Below are 19,416 nucleotides of genomic sequence, written 5' to 3'. Positions count from 1 at the left end.
GGAGGTAGAAACCAATTTACGACTAACACTTCCGCTTCTCTCTATGATGATGTCTTCCGCATCAGGTATGTGCCCCTAATGATCTCTATGTAAGATTATCGTGTTCAAGATCCTAATATGTATTAAAGTATTTAATCTTACATTCTGAAGAAAGGGCCTATTATTTTTCAGAATTAGCCCTCCATTCGCCTTATTCTTTGAAGGTATCAAACCCTATTGAGTTAGTCTGAAAGATTGATAGAATAAAGAAAGTCCTTAATCGCGTGGACAATCCTACAGACGATCAAGCAAACTCAAACTCACTTCAAGTGCAAAATAGACTTGTCATACCTAAAACAAAATTGGGTTACCGACTTAATTCCCTCACTTCCTTAAAGACGGTCACTTAACGATTTATAAATAGTGTAATTAATCCTCATCCAAAGATTATTCAAATCAAATTTCAAATGCATTTGTTGATCCAAAACTAATCTCATATTTGAGTTGCAAATGCTTTTATTAACTGTCACCAAATGATAAAGTCTGATAGACTAATCAATTTCAAATACAATAATCATTGAAAGGGAAAAAGGAGCAAATGATCATAATACTTGAATGAAACTACGACATAACACTTTATGAAACCTTATAAGAGGTTTAGATACCTAAAAATAATAGAAGTGATGATACATTAATATCTTATATCACATTGCAAATAGATACAAATGATATATCACAATGTTATCTACAATATATGTTGCAATATTGTAAAAGATTCTGAGAATATGAATTTTACGTTTATTATAACATGCCAACGTGAAAATAATTATCAATATGATAAATCTTGATAATTACCAGATCTTTGTGCAATTGATGCATTTATATATCTTGCTATAACTATCAACATGATACAGTTTTACTCCTACATGAAAAAACAATTGTCTATTGCAAATGAATTCTCGGTATGAACGTGTGTATCGTAACAAGTATTGTAAAGTATTTTTTGTTAGACATGGTAATGACATTCATTTGATCGATAGACATGTTATTTGTTCCCATGTAAGGAATTTCAACAATATTATATGATGACGATGTAACTATATAGATACAAATGATTAACTCGTTCGTCTAATGATAACTTGACAAGTTTGATCATAAAGTCACTGTCAACCTCAACACATGATAGACTAATATACAAAATTAAAATATACTATCATCTTTAAGAATTATGTGATTCTTTAATTAGAAAATGTAAAATATACATTGCACTCATTTTGTCTTAATCAAGATTTTGTCCCATTGATTTTTTCTTGATAAAATTTTAATGAGACATTTAATAATACGTATTCTAGATTTATGTACTTTTTTTTTCTTACTAGATTTTTTCTAGTAAGATTTTAATGGGCTATATTATCTATTAATGAACATCAAAGGTGAAATATTATAAATACACTGGTTAATGTCCATTGATTATTCTCATAGCTTCTTGAAGAAGCTTATAAGCAACTTACAAATAGCTTATAAGTAGCTGAGTGTAGCTCTGCAATTAGCTTCCATAAAAAGTTTACAAATAGCTTACTAAAGTAGTTTATAAAGTAGTGAACTTACAAAATAATTTATTTTATTTTATTTTTTATTTTACCCACATTAGAGTTCGACTAAATTTAAATTTGTGTCGAAAAGTCCCACATTGGGGGTGCGCTCCCTGACAAAGGTGACTCCGTATCCTAGGAGCTAATTCAATTCATTTTGTTCATAAATTTCAAGATAAATAAAATCTTTGATTTCGTACTTTTTTAGTTGCATATCTTGTTATTTTATACAGGAATAACTTTACATTCCTGAGGAATATTAACCCCCTCTGGTTTACTAAGTTATTCTTATTTATTAGAGGTCTTTTTGGAGGATTAAATAATATTAAAAAGAACTACTTATTGATTATTAAGAGCATATATAATTAAAAAAGTCTATAATATTCTAAATGACCAGAGAATTTGGTCAGAAGTTTAAAAAGTCTATAATATTCTTTTTATTTTAAAATAAATTGATCTTTTTTTCATTTTTTAATTAAAAGGTATTAAAGTTAAAATGATAAAAATGTTCAAAAAGATAAAATAACATAATGTGAAATATGTTATTTTACCTGGCCAAATTTTCTGGCCAAAAGGTTTTTCCATTTAAAAATACTTGTCCACTTTAGTTTTGAATTTCTAAAACAACAATTATTTCCGGACAAATATTTTGATCTGAGAATAATTATCAATTTGGGATAGAAAGAGTAAGAAGTGATGTCAAATCAAACATACTAATTAAACAGTCATAAATTGTGTTTCATATTTCATTAGAGTAGGCAAATTATAATTATGGACATGCCTAATTTACAACCACATACCTCAATAATTGCTAGCAAATGGGCCAAGAATTTGTATAAGATGTCTTGTCATTTCTAAATTTAACAAAGTATCCGTGCCAAGGCAACATAAATATTGTACTTTTGCCTCCATAATAAGATTAATTTTCCATTTCTCATTTCTACACAACATAAGAACCTCAAAACTCAAAAGGTGAGTTCCCTTTTGTCTAAAATATTATTTTCAAATTCAAAAAGTAGTATTCCTCATTCTAATAAGTCAATGGACTATAGGAATGGTGGGTGTTAATCAGCCCCTGACCCACCCAAGAGTCGTTAAAATGTGTTTAAAAAAATTGACTAAAGGAATAAGAAGTTGTATGCTGGCATTGACATTATTTGACTTCTCACGATGTTTAAGAAAACTTTAAAAGTTGAATTGTTTCTAATTATAGAAAGATATTCTTCTTAGGAAAGACTAAAAAATAGTGTCACTTAAGTTGAAGCAGAAAAGTATAAGAGTATAACGTGTATGTCAAAATACTGAATTTCATAAAAACATTTTAAAAAAATCCTAATCCCTAAAACTTCTCTCCTTGAAACTTTTAGGGACTTCAAGCCAATATTTTTTTGCTACTTATGGAATATATGAATAGATGTTTAGATTCATTGAAGAAGAAGCTAAAATGCAATTACCACCCTAGATGATAGAAACTAGGGAACACATATTCACTAGAGGTGATGTTTGGTCTATTCAACCACTTAGGGACAAGTTTTACCTTTTCTCTTATGCTTCTTGCTTGAAAGCTAATTTGTGAAAACTTAAGTCTATAAGTTGTTATAAGCTTTGAACCAACAAAAGGAGAAATTATGGTTCACTTGGGTTCACAAATAATACATAAAAGGGTAAACTACCTTATTAGACATATATTACTATTATATATATATATATATACTAACCTTATCTCTACTTTTAACTAATTACATATATTATCATTTTAAATATTTTATACCATATATTATTAAAGATATCATCATATATGCATATTCTTTAAAATTAGTTATCTGCACAATTAAATCATCCCCAATTGAAGCTTTCATGTTAATCAATTATTTCTCTCTCTCAATAGTTAGATACGTATCAACTTTAATTTCCTTGAGGGCTGGAAATGGAAATGAAGGAAGCATAGAAAATAAATAAAGTTATCCCCACTCTCTACCGTCGCTAGTGGTTTCTCTTTCCGTCATGAATTTACCAATATTGGAAATTTATTTGTTATTAGAGAACATTCGAATTTTTCCATATGTAAACCTTTCGATTTGTGACACTTTTAATTGTCCCCCCCAACCAATCTTTAAACACGTGTATATATATATATATATATATATATATATATATATATATATATATATATATATATATATATAAAAGGAGTAAAATTTCAGGTCCGTTTCAATTGAGGTTAATGTGTATAATATAAAGGAGGTGACATAGTTTATGTAGTTAACTTAACCAACTAATAGGTACGTTCAAAAGATTTTTATTTGAATTGAAAGTGTCTAATAGGAACAAATTAACATGTGTAGGGATGGCAATGGGACAGGGCGGATGTGAGGCGGAGTGGGTTTAAGACTATGCGGGGTGAGGCGGGTTTAAGATTGTGCGGGGAGGGTTGAAGCGGGTTTTTTAAAAAAAAAATTAATGCGGGGCGGAGCATAACTTTATGTGGGTTCAAAGTTAATTTTAAATTAATTTCTTTAAAGCTACTAAAATGATCAAGATAGTAAATGAAAATAGTTCAATAAAAAAAAAATACAATTTCTTACATGTTTCCTAATTGACCTCTTAAAAATATTTTTTTAAGTCACTATCCTATTGAATTAATACAACTTAATGAAAAAAATAATTTATTTGTATGAATTTTAATTTTAGTATCAAACTTAACTAGAAAAAAAAAATATTATAAAAATTATGTGGGGCGAGTTCATGCGGAGCGGATCTATGTGGGGTGGGGTGAGACGGGTTGAAAATGAAAAAGGTTAATATGCAGGGCGGGTTAAAAATTTTGCGGGTTAAGCTCAACTCGCCCCACCCCGCCCCGCACCGCTTCATTGTCATCCCTAAACATATGCTCAGATACTCAATACCGTAGTTCAAATGTCTAAAAGATATTCATTGACAAATTTAAAAGATTATCAATTTATTTAATCATTTATATTTCACATAAAAAAAATACTAAATTTAGATGAACATTCTTCCTTGTAGCCACCCGACCTCAAATTAATGTCCTATATAAAGTCCTCCTTGCAAGTAACATTCTTCAAACCAACTACCATATTTCTCTCTATTGCATAGCTTATACTAAAAAACCACACAATAATTAGTTAAGTGACCAAAAAAAAGGAAGGATCAATATGTCTTGTAGAGATATTGAACCACTTATTGTTGCAAGAGTGATTGGAGAAGTAGTTGATAGTTTCAATCCAAGTGTGAAAATGAATGTGATATATAATGGAAGCAAACAAGTGTTTAATGGTCATGAACTCATGCCTCCTATCATTGCTTCTAAGCCTCGTGTGGAGATTGGTGGTGAAGACATGAGATCTGCTTATACACTCGTATGTATTTTCTCAGTTTCAATTTTGGTTGTCTTACTTTTTTTTTTTAAGTAAGTTTTAAAAAAATTCATTACTTTCTTAAATTTAATATCCACTAGTACTATTTTCCCAATGAAATTTCTCATTGAAATTATTCAGTGACAATTCCAATAAATATTTTGATCGAATTTGTGAGTAAAGTATTTTCACACAAAAAATATTAGGAAGCTTTCCAGTACTATATTTCAACGAAAATCTATTTTTCATCATGTGTTATTTCAGTGAGTTGAGTTAAAAAAATAAATATATATATATATATCATATTTTATATCATAAATTTCTCATTGATTCGTATTACCATACTCTGTCTCATTTTCAGATTATCTATTTTTTTTAAAAAAAAAATCTCTTAATTGTAAATTTCTAACTACTATGTTGTTGTCTTTCTTTTGTTTGGAAAAGATCATGACTGATCCAGATGTTCCAGGTCCTAGTGATCCTTACTTAAGGGAACACCTCCACTGGTAATTAATTTCTCCCGGTTTCTTTTCAATTGTCATGTTACGTTTTTTTTAGAAGTTAATTTGACTAATTTTTAAAGTTACATTATATTATAATAATTCGATATTTTAAGCTAAAAATTTAAATATTCAAAATCTATAAGAAAAATATTATAAATTGCAATTTTTTTTTGCATTATCAATATGATAACACCATCTAGTAATTAATTAATGTACAATTTGCATGGGCTTTAAATTTGGTTTTGCTTTTGCAGGATTGTGACAGATATTCCTGGTTCAACTGATGCTTCTTTTGGTAATAACCAAATTAAGTTGACTATTTCGTTATCATTTTATTTACTTAATTATATCTTCAAGACTACACGTAGTAATACATCAAATTCATACAGGAAAAGAGATAGTGAGCTACGATAGTCCAAAACCAGTGATCGGGATTCATCGATACGTGTTCGTATTATATAGGCAAAATAGAGGAAGACAAACAGTGAAACCACCAGTAACAAGAGATCATTTCAACACTCGAAAATTTGCAGCAGAAAATGAATTCGGTTCCCCTGTTGCTGCTGTCTACTTTAATGCCCAAAGAGAAACTGCTGCTAGAAGAAGATGAACGTTATCCAACTACATCAACATCAACAAATAAAAATAAAATTCCGCAAATTAAATACCGGTCTGTACTATCAAGACCGATATCTAATTATATTATAAGACCAGTAGCGTACGTAGAATTTTTTTTGTTTGCATTTAATAACCATAGTCATAGTCGTGCATCATGGAGGTTGTGAGCTATCCGCCAATAAGGTTGCAACATCAATAAATAAAATAAATTTACGTAAATTAAATATCGATCTGCACTATCCAGATGGATATCTAATTACGTTATAACCAGTAGCGTATGCAGAATTTTTCGTTTTGCATTTAATAACCTGCGGCGCGCTATCTATTTGTTTGTCGTATCTATTTATTATTACTTTGTCTTTCATGTTACCTCTTTCAAAGGGTTTTTTCTAGTTTAATGTATTGGTTGAAACTTGAAAATAATAATATATAAGTATTTTATTAATAATATACATGTATCATTTTCAATATCAATATATTAATAAATAAAAAATTCTTGGCTTACTTACACTGCAATTCACGAATTATTTTAACAAGAAACGTTAGTAAACATGGCACTGTGCAAGTGGTGGAGCTATAGTTTTTCAAGGTCGATACATCAAAAGAGATATTTAGTAGTAATAAATTTTTTAACTGTATTTATTGTTGCAGATATATTTAACGATAATTGAGTTAATATTACATTGAAAGTCGTTAAAGTCTTTAGGGGTGTTCAAAACCGAACCATAAACGATAAGTCAAGCGCAAAATTGACTTATTGGTATTGAGTTATCAAATAAACGGTTGGGGAACATATTAAAACTTTATAATTAACGGCTTATTGGTATGGGGGCGGATTTTTCATTTTTCTTATCGGATAAACCATTAACCCGTTAAGAGTTACCAAACTTACATTTTTATTTGATGTATATTAGGCTCATTTAATATTTTACCGTAATATATAAAAGTAATTATATATTTTTCTTTTGGTAGTCCTAACTCCTAAAAACTAAAGCTAAAGCCATGAAAACCTATTTACTTTTCAATAATTATCTATTTTTCTTTAAAGAATAGAGAGCAAGTCAACAAACTTAAAAAAGCACTGAAGATATGTAAATGAAAAGTATGCAGCAATTTATCGAGTCATTGGTAAATATGGTTCCACTGGATAATGAAAATACGACAACCAGTTGAAAATCTGGATCAAATTATCCATTCGATGTTGTTACTGCTTCAAGTCATCCTTTTTGTAAGGTGCGTTCATATGTTACCGAACCAACCGATAATTGTTAATATGTTACCGAACCAACCGATATCTTGTAGGTTCACTAGCTCTGTTAGGCCAAACCGTTTAGCGAAATTATCCAATTTGTCCTATAAACAACCTTAGTCTTTAGTACTCCCTCTATCCAACAATATATAGTTGTTCACTATTGACTTGACACAGAAATTAAGAAGTAGTAAATCATAGGGGTAATTTATCAAATCGCCCTTCTTAAATATAAGCCATCTAGAGATTGAAAAATAAATAACATTTAATAACAAGTGTTGACACCCAATTTTGGACCTCCACTGTATAAATTAAACATCGAGCTTCTTTAATTTCAAACGATTTGAAATAATTAGCTTTATAAAATTCAAATATGTTTCAAGTTATTTTAGAGAATTTTAGTCACTTTTTTTATAAAAAATATTTTAAATAATAAATATGTTATATATAGTTACGTATGTAATTAGCATATTTTGAAGTCATCTAAAAAATTTACATTTTAGTTAATTATTTTGTTAATTTACTTTAGTTTTAATTATGGTGATAATTTTAAACTATTCAGTTTATAATTAAGTTAATTATTTTGTTTCGTTAAGTTTAAGAAGCTCGTTATCTAATCTTGTTTGAATTCGTCTTGATTAAAATTTGGCTGAATTTACTAATTAACTCAATTTGGCTAAATTATTAATCCCAATTGGCTATAATCTAAATCCATGTAGCCATTCCTAATTTTCAATCAAACCTTTTTTTCTTACTTCATCATCCCAATTCTTTCAGCCCATCTGATCCATTAGAGAAGCCCAACACCATTTCTTTTCAGCCAATTCAATCGACCTAGCCCACAAAATACAACAACAACAATACCAACGCAATACCCGACCCACATGTGTCTTCTTCCTAGCGGGACGAACCCAGAAACGAAAACCAGTCTAGCATCGCAGCCCAGCAAATCGACCCGAAACACGTTCCTCTCCCTCGCCCTTCTTATCCGTTCGTACGAAGAATGTTGGAAATCGTCCTTCATCATACGTGTCCCCATCTCCTTGAGTCTTTGTCCTTTGCTCCGAAATTGTCACGCCCCGAGCCTACCCCCGAGACACGGACATGGGACCTAGGACCACAAATGATCCCAAGCTAATCCTGCTGGCATGATCATGGACATACTAAAGATAATAAACTGATGTGGAAGCTAAATTATAAATAAAATGAAAAGATGGGGAATACCCATATACTATAACTGAGATATATGAAAACTGATGAGTTTAATAAAAAAAAGATATTAACTCAATACTAAGCTGAATCTAACTATGTCTGAAAATAGTCTCTAACTAACTAGATATGCTGGTACAGGTCCTAACTAAGTCTAGCAAAACTGAAACTAAAGGACTAAAAATACTGAAAAGAAACTCATGACTATTGTCCTCGGAGAATGAGGACTCAACACAGATTATACTGAACTGGAGATCGGGAACTGATCTAAGCGTGATCTAGATGCTGAAAACCTGAACCTACATCACGAGAAGATGTAGCGCAGAGTATGCGTCAGTACTTGAAAGGTACTAAGCATGCAGGACATAATACAGCTGAAATAACATATAACTGAACAAAGCAAATAAGCAATGATATAATCTGAACATGATATACATACTGAATGCTGAGATAATTGAATGTAATGACCAATTTATAACATGCTGAAACTGAATACTAGATATACTGATAAATGGTCAATGCAATAGAATCTGACTGAACTGTGGGAGCTACTAATAACCGACAATAAAACCGCATGAGCTAAATGTGACGTCCGGTGTATACGTCACATTGAGAGGACCCAATATACCCTGTCAGAGGTATAGAGGCATGCTGGCGTGATTACTGAAATAATGCCCACATAGGGGAGTTACAACCTACGTGGCCAGTAGTTCTGGGACTATTTGGGTACGTTGAACCCTAGTCCAACTCGATATTATGCTACTCCCAATGGATTAAGTAATTAACACATTATGACTGAATTTCTGTAGGTTACTGGATAGCTCAAACTGAACATGCAAACTGAGAATGCAATAATTAACTGATATTGATGCATTAATAACTGAGGCATGTATAACTGAATAACTGAAATATCTGACCTAGCATGTGTAATTCAAGAACTAAAGAAATACAGAGCTAGGGTTCTGGAATTCATGCATGAAACTGAATATTAACGTACTAATTTGATTTCGATCATTCTAACAGCTAAGAACCCAATAATTCTAACATTCAAGAAACCCTAGGTCTAGTCATAATAAGAGAATTAAGAAACTGACTGAAAACTAGGGACCTAATGGGTGAAAGGAACCCACTAGTGAAATACCACATACCTGGTGACGAATTCCATGGAGAAATCTTTAGATTTCGGGGCTGGAACTGATGGAATCTTGATGCGTTCTTGAACTAGGGTTCTTGGTTTCTCTTCTCCTCTTACGCTTTAATTTTTCTAAGTTTTGATTAATGATTTGACTTAGGTTAGTTCTAGTTATGTTTCTAGGCTTAAACTGACTAAAACCTCATAATTTAGGGTCTAAATGACGTAGCTTAGGGGTCCAACAAAATAGGAAAAGACCAAAAGACCCTTGACTTAACTGTTGTCGGAGTGATCGACTGACAGGATCTACGAGCCGTAGGTCGATCTACGGTCTGTAGATTGGAGTCGTAGGTCAAGTCTGCCCGACAGGGCTTCGCTAAAACGAGCATAAATTTTTACTCAGAGGTTGGATTTAAGCAAACTTGGTGGCGTTGAAAAGATGATTCAATTATCTATCATATCATAGGTCATAGGACACATAATTCCTTTTGTGCTAAGAGTTATGACCTTTTGAAGTTTACCCAATCAACAATTTTCATCTAATTGGCTGCTGACCCTCACCTACGGTCAGACCTACGAACCGTGGATTGAATGACGGTCCGTACTGGTCGGCAATCATTTCCCTTAGAGGCTGGGTAAAGGAGGCCTCGATCCACGGACACAGACCATGGACCATGGGTCTGTCCGTGGGTCGAGACTTAGCCAAAATTTTGAGTTGGGTTTGGGGAGCGGTTGCAGTGGTGAACCACGGACCACCAGCACGGGCTGTGGTCTGACCTACGATCCGTGGATGGCAACCGTGGGTTCCGCCTTCAACTTTTAAAAATCTACATTTTTGGTCTTTTTCGGATATGGGGTGTTACATTATCTCCCCCTTGGAACCATTCGTCCTCGAATGAAGACTAAACTAGCTGAAGTGGAGGGAGAGGGCTGTGGTGTGAAAGTTTCGATTTCAGCTCGTTTCATCCCGTTTGCTGCTCCGGAAAAGGTAATACTCTCGTTCTTTTATGTGTTTGAAATTCCATAGTTTTCCTTTGTTAAGTTCCTTGAATTTCTTTACTGTGAGTTGTTTTTGTGTCATTGTCATAGTTGCAAATATTGAATGTCTTTCCAGTAGTCTTAGTTAGTTTGCTTAAATGTCTACTTGCTTTGTATTTCTTTCATTTCTAATTTCTTGTTCTTGCTTGTTGCTTGCGATTTTGTTTGAATGCACTAAACATGATCTAAAATAAGTGGTGCCTTTTTTTTTTACTTTTTCCTCACTGTTTGCGTGCTATATGTGACTGGTCCTCTTGAACACTTTGTCCAATCTTCTCTATATTTTCTTCAGCTAAATCAGATTATTTCTTTTGGAAGATTAATTATTCGAGTTCTTGTTTCTTTAAGATCGCTGCCAGCTCCTTCTTGCATGTTTCCCTCTATCTATATTCCAGCCTGACTTCGTCTAGGCTGGAAATACTAAGATTCGTGTGATCAATATGTTAATTGCAATTGTTTGCTGGGCAATGCTTTGAATGAGTAATAATATTCACCATTAGTGTCATATGTTGTGTAGTACTATAATATGTCTTTACTCCACTTCTCGATTTTTCATTCTCTATTAAGAACCACCGTGTTGATATCTACATGTTTTGTTAACATTCTCTTTGGTTCCTTTGCTCGTGTTATTTGTTCGAAACTCTTGTTTACTGCCCATTCATGTTGATTTGAAGTTCACTGCGCCTTAGAGTAATTTCTAGATTCAGCACTCTGATAATGCAATCAAAATTGCATGTTATATGTTGTTCACACAATTTAGTCTATGCAATTTTCAGTAAATATGTTTTCTCCTATGTTCGTGAAATCTTTCATTTGTGTCGCTATAATTTTATTTAGTTTCTTCTGCTTGAGATGTTAATGTTGCAATGCCCTTTGGTTCTTGTTATTTTTGTGATTGGGTAATCATCCTTAAAATATTATTATCAGATACTAAATTTTATTTCTTGTTTTCATGGCATGATTCTGCCTTTCATATATGTATTATTAGTTAGCATAGTAGTTCATTAATTGTTAGTGACTAAGTGACTACTGGGCCCTCTTAATTGCTCCTTTAAAATTGTTATATTTTAATGTCTCTCTGTATGAGCTAATTACATGTTAATTTATGCACTCTTGAGTTAATGTGCATTTTCATTGAAGTAATTTATCCCTTCTGCATTTATGTTGGTTGTATTATATATTAACTTCTTTCTCTTACTTTGTTTTGCATGTCAAATCTGCCTCGTGTCCTTATGGACTCTATCCTTGCATTTTTCTATTGGGCCATGGAGACCCAATTCTTTTATTTGAGTCAGCCAGCCCTCGAAAGTTGAAGAGTAGGTCCCCGAAAGATTGACGTAAATGATTTGGAGTCGATATACTAAGAATATATATACAACAATATACACTAAGTGTATATGTTGTGTATTGAAGCAGAACGGGCCCAAAGCCCCAAAGAAACTTAGCTTTCTATGATTAGATTAGGACATGTGGAATTGGGCCTAAGGCCCAATAAAAATTAGATTTTTAGGATAGGTACAAAGTGTTGGGCAAAAGGCCCAAAAAGTAGGATTATGCCCAATTATCGGCCTAGGCAGACATAACCTGGACTTGGGCCCACATCTTCTCTCATTTGTTATTTAATTGACTTTGCATGCTAGTGTGTTTATTTAATTTCAAGGATTTTTCCGTAAAATCAATTCCCCAAAAGATTACCATTTTGACTACTTATATTTTTCCTAAAATTTGGATAAATGTTTATTTTTCTTACTTCAATTACTTTGAAATTAGTCACTTAAATAATTTCTTATATTATTTCTCTTTCCCTTAAAAATAATTTCAAGTTTTAAAATTGTTTATTTTCGCAACTTAGTCAAATATGCATATTTTTTTAAACATCTAACCAAATTGTTAATTACTGGATAATCGCGTGTTAGCGGGCATTTCGGGTGCCTTCAAACCCTTCCTGAAATGCTAATTTGAACCCCGAACCCCTTTAATACTTTCATTAGATTTCTGTTTTAATCATTTGAAAAATCAATTTTCTTAATTTTTTTCTATAAAATTTAAGTGGCGACTCTAAAAACCTGTCGTTTCTCTTATTTTAGATAAAACAGAATGACGATTTCGCTGGGAAAGTCAATTGGATTCTAACCTTAAAATTAACCTATTATTTGTTAGTATACTTGTTTATTTGTTTAAATTTTCTTAATATTAAACTGTTTCATTCATGGCATAACATACTCCGTCAAATAACATTTCTTTTATTTTTTCAATTAAAGGACGATTATGCGGTCGCAGTCGTTTGTTAACCAAATTGTTCTCGGGGCACCCTGGCGAATGTAGTTGGCTACTGGATAGTCAACTATCATTAACTTCCCCATCCCAAGTAGTCCGCTTGGGTCATTGATCCACTAAATATAAAGTTCATTCCTAGTCAAACTAGTGTAGAACGAAACTCAAATCCTAAAATTTAGCGCATTGACCTAAGATGACTCAATACCCAAGGTGTGTTGGTCCCATCAGAGAGACCACCTTGAGTCCAAAATGGCCCATGGCCTAAATGAACGTTCATAATTTTGTGGTTAAATTTGAAGGTTGTATAAATCGTTTGGCACACCATTGTTCCTTGGGGTTGGGAGTTTGATAGTTTGTTCTAGTCGAATAAGGAGCTATACAAGCTATTATTCCATCCAAAGGGTGGACATCCAGAGATGACAAGAAATCAAAGGTGAAAGACCTTCCGTGGAAGCGCAGTTTAGGATTGTACCCCTATGCGGGACTGATTATTTTGTATCTCATTTCCCCTATTATGTATCCCCATTCAGTTGTTCACAAAGTTTGTATAAATTCGGGTTTTGGGGGAAATGAAATGTTTCAAAAGATGTATACATCCCTCAATATTTGTTTAAAATGCGCAGTAACTGTTTATGTGTTATAACTGCTTGTGTGATTATGTTGCTTTATTTGGATATATTCTAGCTCGCTCCTCTTCAAATTGTTTTTAGAAATCTTAAGCACAAATATCAAGTCACTATCAATACTACATCAAAATACTCTTCGAGTCTTTAGTTTCCCAACAAAATTCGAACTTCCTTTTTCACATCTTACTTTCTCATTTCAGAAAAAAGGTTAGCCCTTTATCTCAAATCAAAAAGAGATTCAAGAATCGAACTACGTAGGACCTGAATTCTCGTTCATGAGATACGTAGGCAACTTTTCAAGGCTCGGTACCCATTTTAAAGAAATTTTATTTTTTCCAACTCTTGCAAAGAGATTAGATTTACATCTCAATCGAAAATTAGAAGTACGACAATGAAAGATACAATCGACTTTGTCTCGACTCAAGTCGACATTTCTGATTCAAATCTCAAAATCAAATAGACAATTCTTGTTTATTTAGCAATTACCCTATACTTGCGGGCTAGTTTATTTTCGAATGAAGCAACTCTTGTGTGTTTGCACCTCTGTATGATATCTTGTATTATTCATCACCTACACAAACTAACACATTCGCCTTTTGAGTTATTTTTCTTTTACATGTACTCAAAACTGATTTGTGTTGAAAAATTGGTTAAACATTCAAAGTTCTCAAATATTCCTTCCCCAATCGAATTTTGTTGAAAGGAAAAAGAAAAATGACTCAGAATAGTGAGAATATTGGCCAGATCGAAATTGGTATAGTCCAGCCCCTTACCGTTGAACAAATGAGTTAATTGCACAATTGATGCAACAAATTGTTGAGTTGAGGGTTGAGCTCCAAAAAAACCAAGATTGGTCAATTTCGGTTGTCGATATCAATAATCCAAGCGATGGAATGATTCCACTCCATTTTCCTCCTCTGAATTCTAACTCGAAACATGTCCTAAATAACCCACCATCCAACCCTGTTCAAAATCCCTCCACCATCGACTTAACTATCCCAAATCTTCATCACACCAACGCTTCATGTCTAACACCACATCCTCTTCAAAGCCTGAATCCCAACCCTCAAGTTTTCCCTCCATTTCAAAGTTTAAATGTCAACAATCCTCAAACATCCACTTTCATGTACTAGATCCCTGTAAAAGGCACTCAAAATCCACTAAGCGCTCAATCCTTACCTCCAAAAGTCACTTTTGATATCCCAGTCCAAACCGAACCACACTTTCACTATACTGCCTATTCTAAACTTGACCACTACGAAGAGAAGGAGAAGGAGTGGAAGGCCAAAAAGGAAAATACTAAGCAGATCATGAAGAAAGAGATTGCAAAAGTGATAAAAGAACTTGATTACTCTTCAGAAGTTGTGGGGCTGAACTACGAAAATTTATGCATTTATCCAAATTTGGACCTTCCGGAAGGGTTCAAAGTACCAAAGTTCGTCACTTTTAATGGAACTGGAAATCCTCTAGCACATCTTATAGCTTATTGTGATCAACTCGTGGGAGTTGGCAAAAATGAAGCATTGTTGATGGACGAGTTAGAATGCACTCGCAAAGGATTTCAATGAAAGATTTGGACATAATGTAGAAGTTGTCCCTGATCGCTTCTATTTGGAGAAAATCAATCAGAAGTCTATAGAAGACTATCGAGAGTACGCTCTTCGTTGGAGAAAAGAGGTTGCAAGAGCTCAACCTCCTATGTCTAAACGTGAAATCACTGAAATGTTTATTCGAACTCAAAAGCTTGAGTACCATGAAAGAATGTTGTGCATAATGAGACAAAAATTTGTTGAGATCACCAAGGTGGGAGAAGGTTTGGAAGATGGTTTCAAGACTGGAAAGGGCACAAGCTTTATTGCGAACTAATGACAAAGCTACCTGAATCAGTGATATGAATATGTCAAAAGGAAAAGAAGAAGAGGTATATATGGTCATGACTACCCACATGCGGTCTACTCCACAAAGGAATTATCGACACCACAATGTCAATCAGAATCAATTCCCTCGTCCAAACTTTAGGAAAACTCCTAATGTTTTTACACCACCAAGGGAATCTCAAACTCAACTTTATGAAAAGTTGAAAGCAATGGGTATGCTCCATCCTATAGAAGGAAGAACAACCAATCCTTTGGGAAAATTTTACAGGGCTGACCATAAATGTGCTTATGATTCAGGATTTGTGTGACACGACACAGAGAATTGTTCAACCCTCAAGCACAAAATTCAAAACATGATAAAAAAACAATTTAATCAATATTGATTAAGCCTCCCCGAATGATAACTTATTAGATGCTAAAGAGTAAGTACAAGACATTTCTGAATAGAGTCATTTGAAGATATTCACCATCAAAGGTTGAAAAGAAGTATGCCCAGCATTGGCCAGATTTTTGCATACGAAGTTATTGTTATCTTTCTTTCGAAAATGCATACTTAATCTCTTTTTTTCCGTTTTATCGCGAATTACTTGTAATGAACTAGGTCTGACCTAAATTCTCAAGAATGAGATACGTAGGTAGTCTGTATCGGCTTCGGCTACCTATTCATATATTTTCAATATTTTCCTCCTGTACTTAAACTACGTTCGACCTGAATTCTCCAAAATGAGATACGTAGGCGGCCTATGTCGGCCTCGATCGTTTTCTTATCAAATTTTCCTATTTTTGTTAATCCTTGAGAGGGGGAACTATGTTTGACCTGATTCCTTCTTCAATGGAATATGTAGGCGCCACAACGGCTCAGTCATATTTCCAATAAGATTTTCATCTCTTTTGTAATGGAAACTGGATAGAATTTTTTAAAGGATCTCAAAAATTTATTTGAAGATGGACTTCTTTAACAAGTCAAGACTAGATCAAAATACAACTGATAGATTTTTTAGAGGACCTCAAAAATTTCACAAGATGACATTTGCTAGAGAATCAAGTCTGAAATTATGTTGAAATATGCAACAGGGACAAAAATTTTGAGATCATCTAAAAAATTCCACGAAAATGTCATTTGTTAATAGACTTATACTTGTGATTATTGAAGCAAACTGGGACAAAATTTTGAGGAGATACCTCAAAATTCCAGAATGAGCAACCTCGGGTTAATAAAGCAAGTTACATGAGTTCCTCTATATTTTAGATCGGGACAAACTTTTTGAGGAAGGTCCTCAAAAATTCCACCACGACTACATTTTGGAGAGCAGACGAGTGTGCAAGTTAACTGCATGAAGGAGCATGGAGACAAGACCAACACAAATCAGTCTTTCAAACTAAGAATTTTTCTTTGTATGCAGGAACATCGAAGTCAGAAAAATGGCAATGTAAAGCTGTCAACTGTGACAAAAGGCGTCATTCACACCCATCGTGGCTTCATCAACAGAACTTCGAAAACTCTCCATCACATTTTATCTTTATTTCTTTATGTTGCCTTAAGTGATTTATAAACAACTTCTTTTTATTTTGCAAGAATAATGAAGACAAACGCTAATAGGTTCTTTCAAAGTTTTAAGAAACAACGTGTTGGAGGATCGCTAGTAACGAGTCATGATCAAAGTCACCATTAGGCCCATCATAACCTAATCTTGATAAGCCAAATGACTTAATCTAACACTTTATATTTACTTATATTCTTCACTTCATCGTCGATACTAATGTTTGGTGTCAAGCTTTATAGGTGATAATATTGGTAAGTCAGGATCATATGTGAAATTGACATCAAATATGAAGATGATCTAAAGTGACACTATCTTAGAAGTGTTGCAAGGGAAAATCACCAAGTCCATCATATCAAAAAGATGTTGGAGATCACAATATCCTCATGACAGTCGAAGTTATCAAACTGTTACAAGTTTTCGATAACGATTGAAGATGTCAGCAACAAACTCAAATTTTATTGAGTTTGTCAAGGAAGACGGGGGTGACTTTAATCTTTATGTGAAAGAATTGAGTCATTCACCTCGATAATTCCATCTTTTAAAGAGAGAATCGTAGTCACGACTTGCATATATGTCGATATAGTTTTTTTTAGTATGAGTTGGCACATAGCAATTTAGGCATACGTGTTACTTGATAATGTCAGGGTTAAGATGTCAAAAAATTTTGGGTATCCACCCCATAAGTGGATTATGTGTTTTGATTGGCTGATCAAAGACTTTAGTATATAGTTTTGTTGGGTGATCTACCCCATAAGTGGTTCATATATTTGTTTGTCCCTTTCAGGTTCCTATTTTGAACTATATTGGAATATTATCGAGCATCCACCTCGTTACAGTTGGACTATTATCGAGCCATTCACCTCGTTACAGTTGGAATATTATCGAGCATCCACCTCGTTACAGTTGGATTATTGTCAAGCCATCTAGCTCGTTGCAAAGATCATTAGAGTTCGCCATGCAGAAAACACACAATGTCATCTCCAAATCCTCAACGAATCATGAGTTGTAATGAACATACAATGTTCAAAAGTGGTATCCATTATCTTTTAATCTCAATACTTCTTTATTCTCTCATCTAGTTAAAAAGATGTGTATGCATATCCATAAAATATACTTATTTGTTATATGAATGATCTTTCTTCATATTTTGACTCAAGTCGCTAGCTAAAGTGGCACTATGTCTACTAATTATTTACTTTGAGTGTGCATACATATACTGAACATACCGATATGACATTTTTCAAAGCAAGAGTGATTTTAAAACACTAAGACAATGGCGTATCCACAGAAACGTGCAAGAAGATAACTAAAAAGTATCGTAAGAGATGATACCACTTTTTTCAATTACAATTTCTACTAACAAGTTTGTTTCAGTCTTTATCGAGAGCATCAAAGAGGATGAATTCTCAAATCAAACCACAAGTGCAGACGACTTCAACAAGGATGCAGCACAACGTGGATCTTTTTCTTAGCAGCGAACTGAGACATAGTCCGAAGAGGAGTATCAAACTCTTAGGACACGAGTTGAGGATCGACTTTCACCACAATCAAACCACACCCCTATCAGAAGGCATGTGGTTTTTTTTTTTAGGTTTATTGGTTTCAGTTTCGCATCCGAAGCATTTTCATTTTCACCTGAGACAACTTTCTAATTTGAGTGACAATACACCAAGAGCTTTGGAAATTATGTCTGTGTAAGTTTTTAATTATGGATGTAAAGAGCTTTGCATTCATGGCTAAGAGGTTGCAAGCCTCATTTTCATACTCGACTTACTTTGTCACATTTCCAGAACAAAAGGTTATCTTACATAATAGATTTTCTTTTCAACCGATTGAGTCGAACTACAAGCAACCTGATTCCCTAAGCTGAGGGATATATAGGCCGGATCAGTGTTGAAAACTTGGTTGTATTCCAACATTTTCTCTTAAATCTTATTCTCAAGCATTCCGCTCTCTTCATAATTCGATATTGGGATAACTTTTGAATTATTTCATAATCGTGCGTCAAATCAAGCGTATCGAACTACAAGTGGTCTGAATTCTCATATAGCCTGAGACATGTAGGAAACCCGATTCTGGGGTTCGACCATAATTCCTAAAGTTCGTACCAAATTCCTTTCCTAAAGGATGAAGATATGGTCGATCAAAATTGGATTTGTCAATTTTATTTGCCTCAGATTTCTTTCATCAATCCAAGTTAAACGAGGTTGTTGACACCCAATTTTGGACCTCCATTGTATAAATTAATCATCGAGCTTCTTTAATTTCAAACAATTTGAAATAATTAGCTTTATAAAATTCAAATATGTTTCTAGTTAGTTTTAAGTCACTTTTTTTAAAAATATTTTAAATAATAAATAAGTTTTATATAGTTACTTATGTAATTAGCATATTTTGA

The 19,416-nt window shown here is 33.3% G+C and overlaps 2 protein-coding genes across 2 annotated transcripts in view; both read left to right on the top strand.

The window, feature by feature from the left end:
* The window catches only part of LOC125826298 (uncharacterized), a 445,897-nt gene that overhangs the window by 190,399 nt on the left and 236,082 nt on the right, over positions 1-19,416 (top strand). The window lies entirely within an intron of this gene.
* LOC125827321 (CEN-like protein 1) lies at positions 4,714-6,213 on the top strand. Its single transcript, XM_049506656.1, has 4 exons — positions 4,714-4,948; positions 5,390-5,451; positions 5,703-5,743; positions 5,838-6,213. Exons 1-4 carry the CDS (start codon positions 4,745-4,747, stop codon positions 6,056-6,058), a joined length of 528 nt encoding a protein of 175 aa, XP_049362613.1. The 5' UTR covers positions 4,714-4,744; the 3' UTR covers positions 6,059-6,213.

This window comes from Solanum verrucosum, unplaced genomic scaffold (assembly GCF_900185275.1).
Source record: "Solanum verrucosum unplaced genomic scaffold, falcon-dt-bn FXZP01001106.1, whole genome shotgun sequence".
Classification (NCBI taxonomy): domain Eukaryota; kingdom Viridiplantae; phylum Streptophyta; class Magnoliopsida; order Solanales; family Solanaceae; genus Solanum; species Solanum verrucosum.
Note: the sequence above shows the minus strand (reverse complement) of the source record. Positions and strands in the feature narration are given on the sequence as shown.

What these genes read in the sequence shown, in the direction of transcription:
- LOC125827321 (XM_049506656.1), top strand. Translation starts at nt 4,745, where the DNA reads ATGTCTTGTAGAGATATTGAACCACTTATTGTTGCAAGAGTGATTGGA. An exon ending in TGAGATCTGCTTATACACTC is followed by an intron (nt 4,949 to 5,389) that starts GTATGTATTTTC and finishes TGTTTGGAAAAG; the next exon opens with ATCATGACTGATCCAGATGT. An exon ending in TTCAACTGATGCTTCTTTTG is followed by an intron (nt 5,744 to 5,837) that starts GTAATAACCAAA and finishes AAATTCATACAG; the next exon opens with GAAAAGAGATAGTGAGCTAC.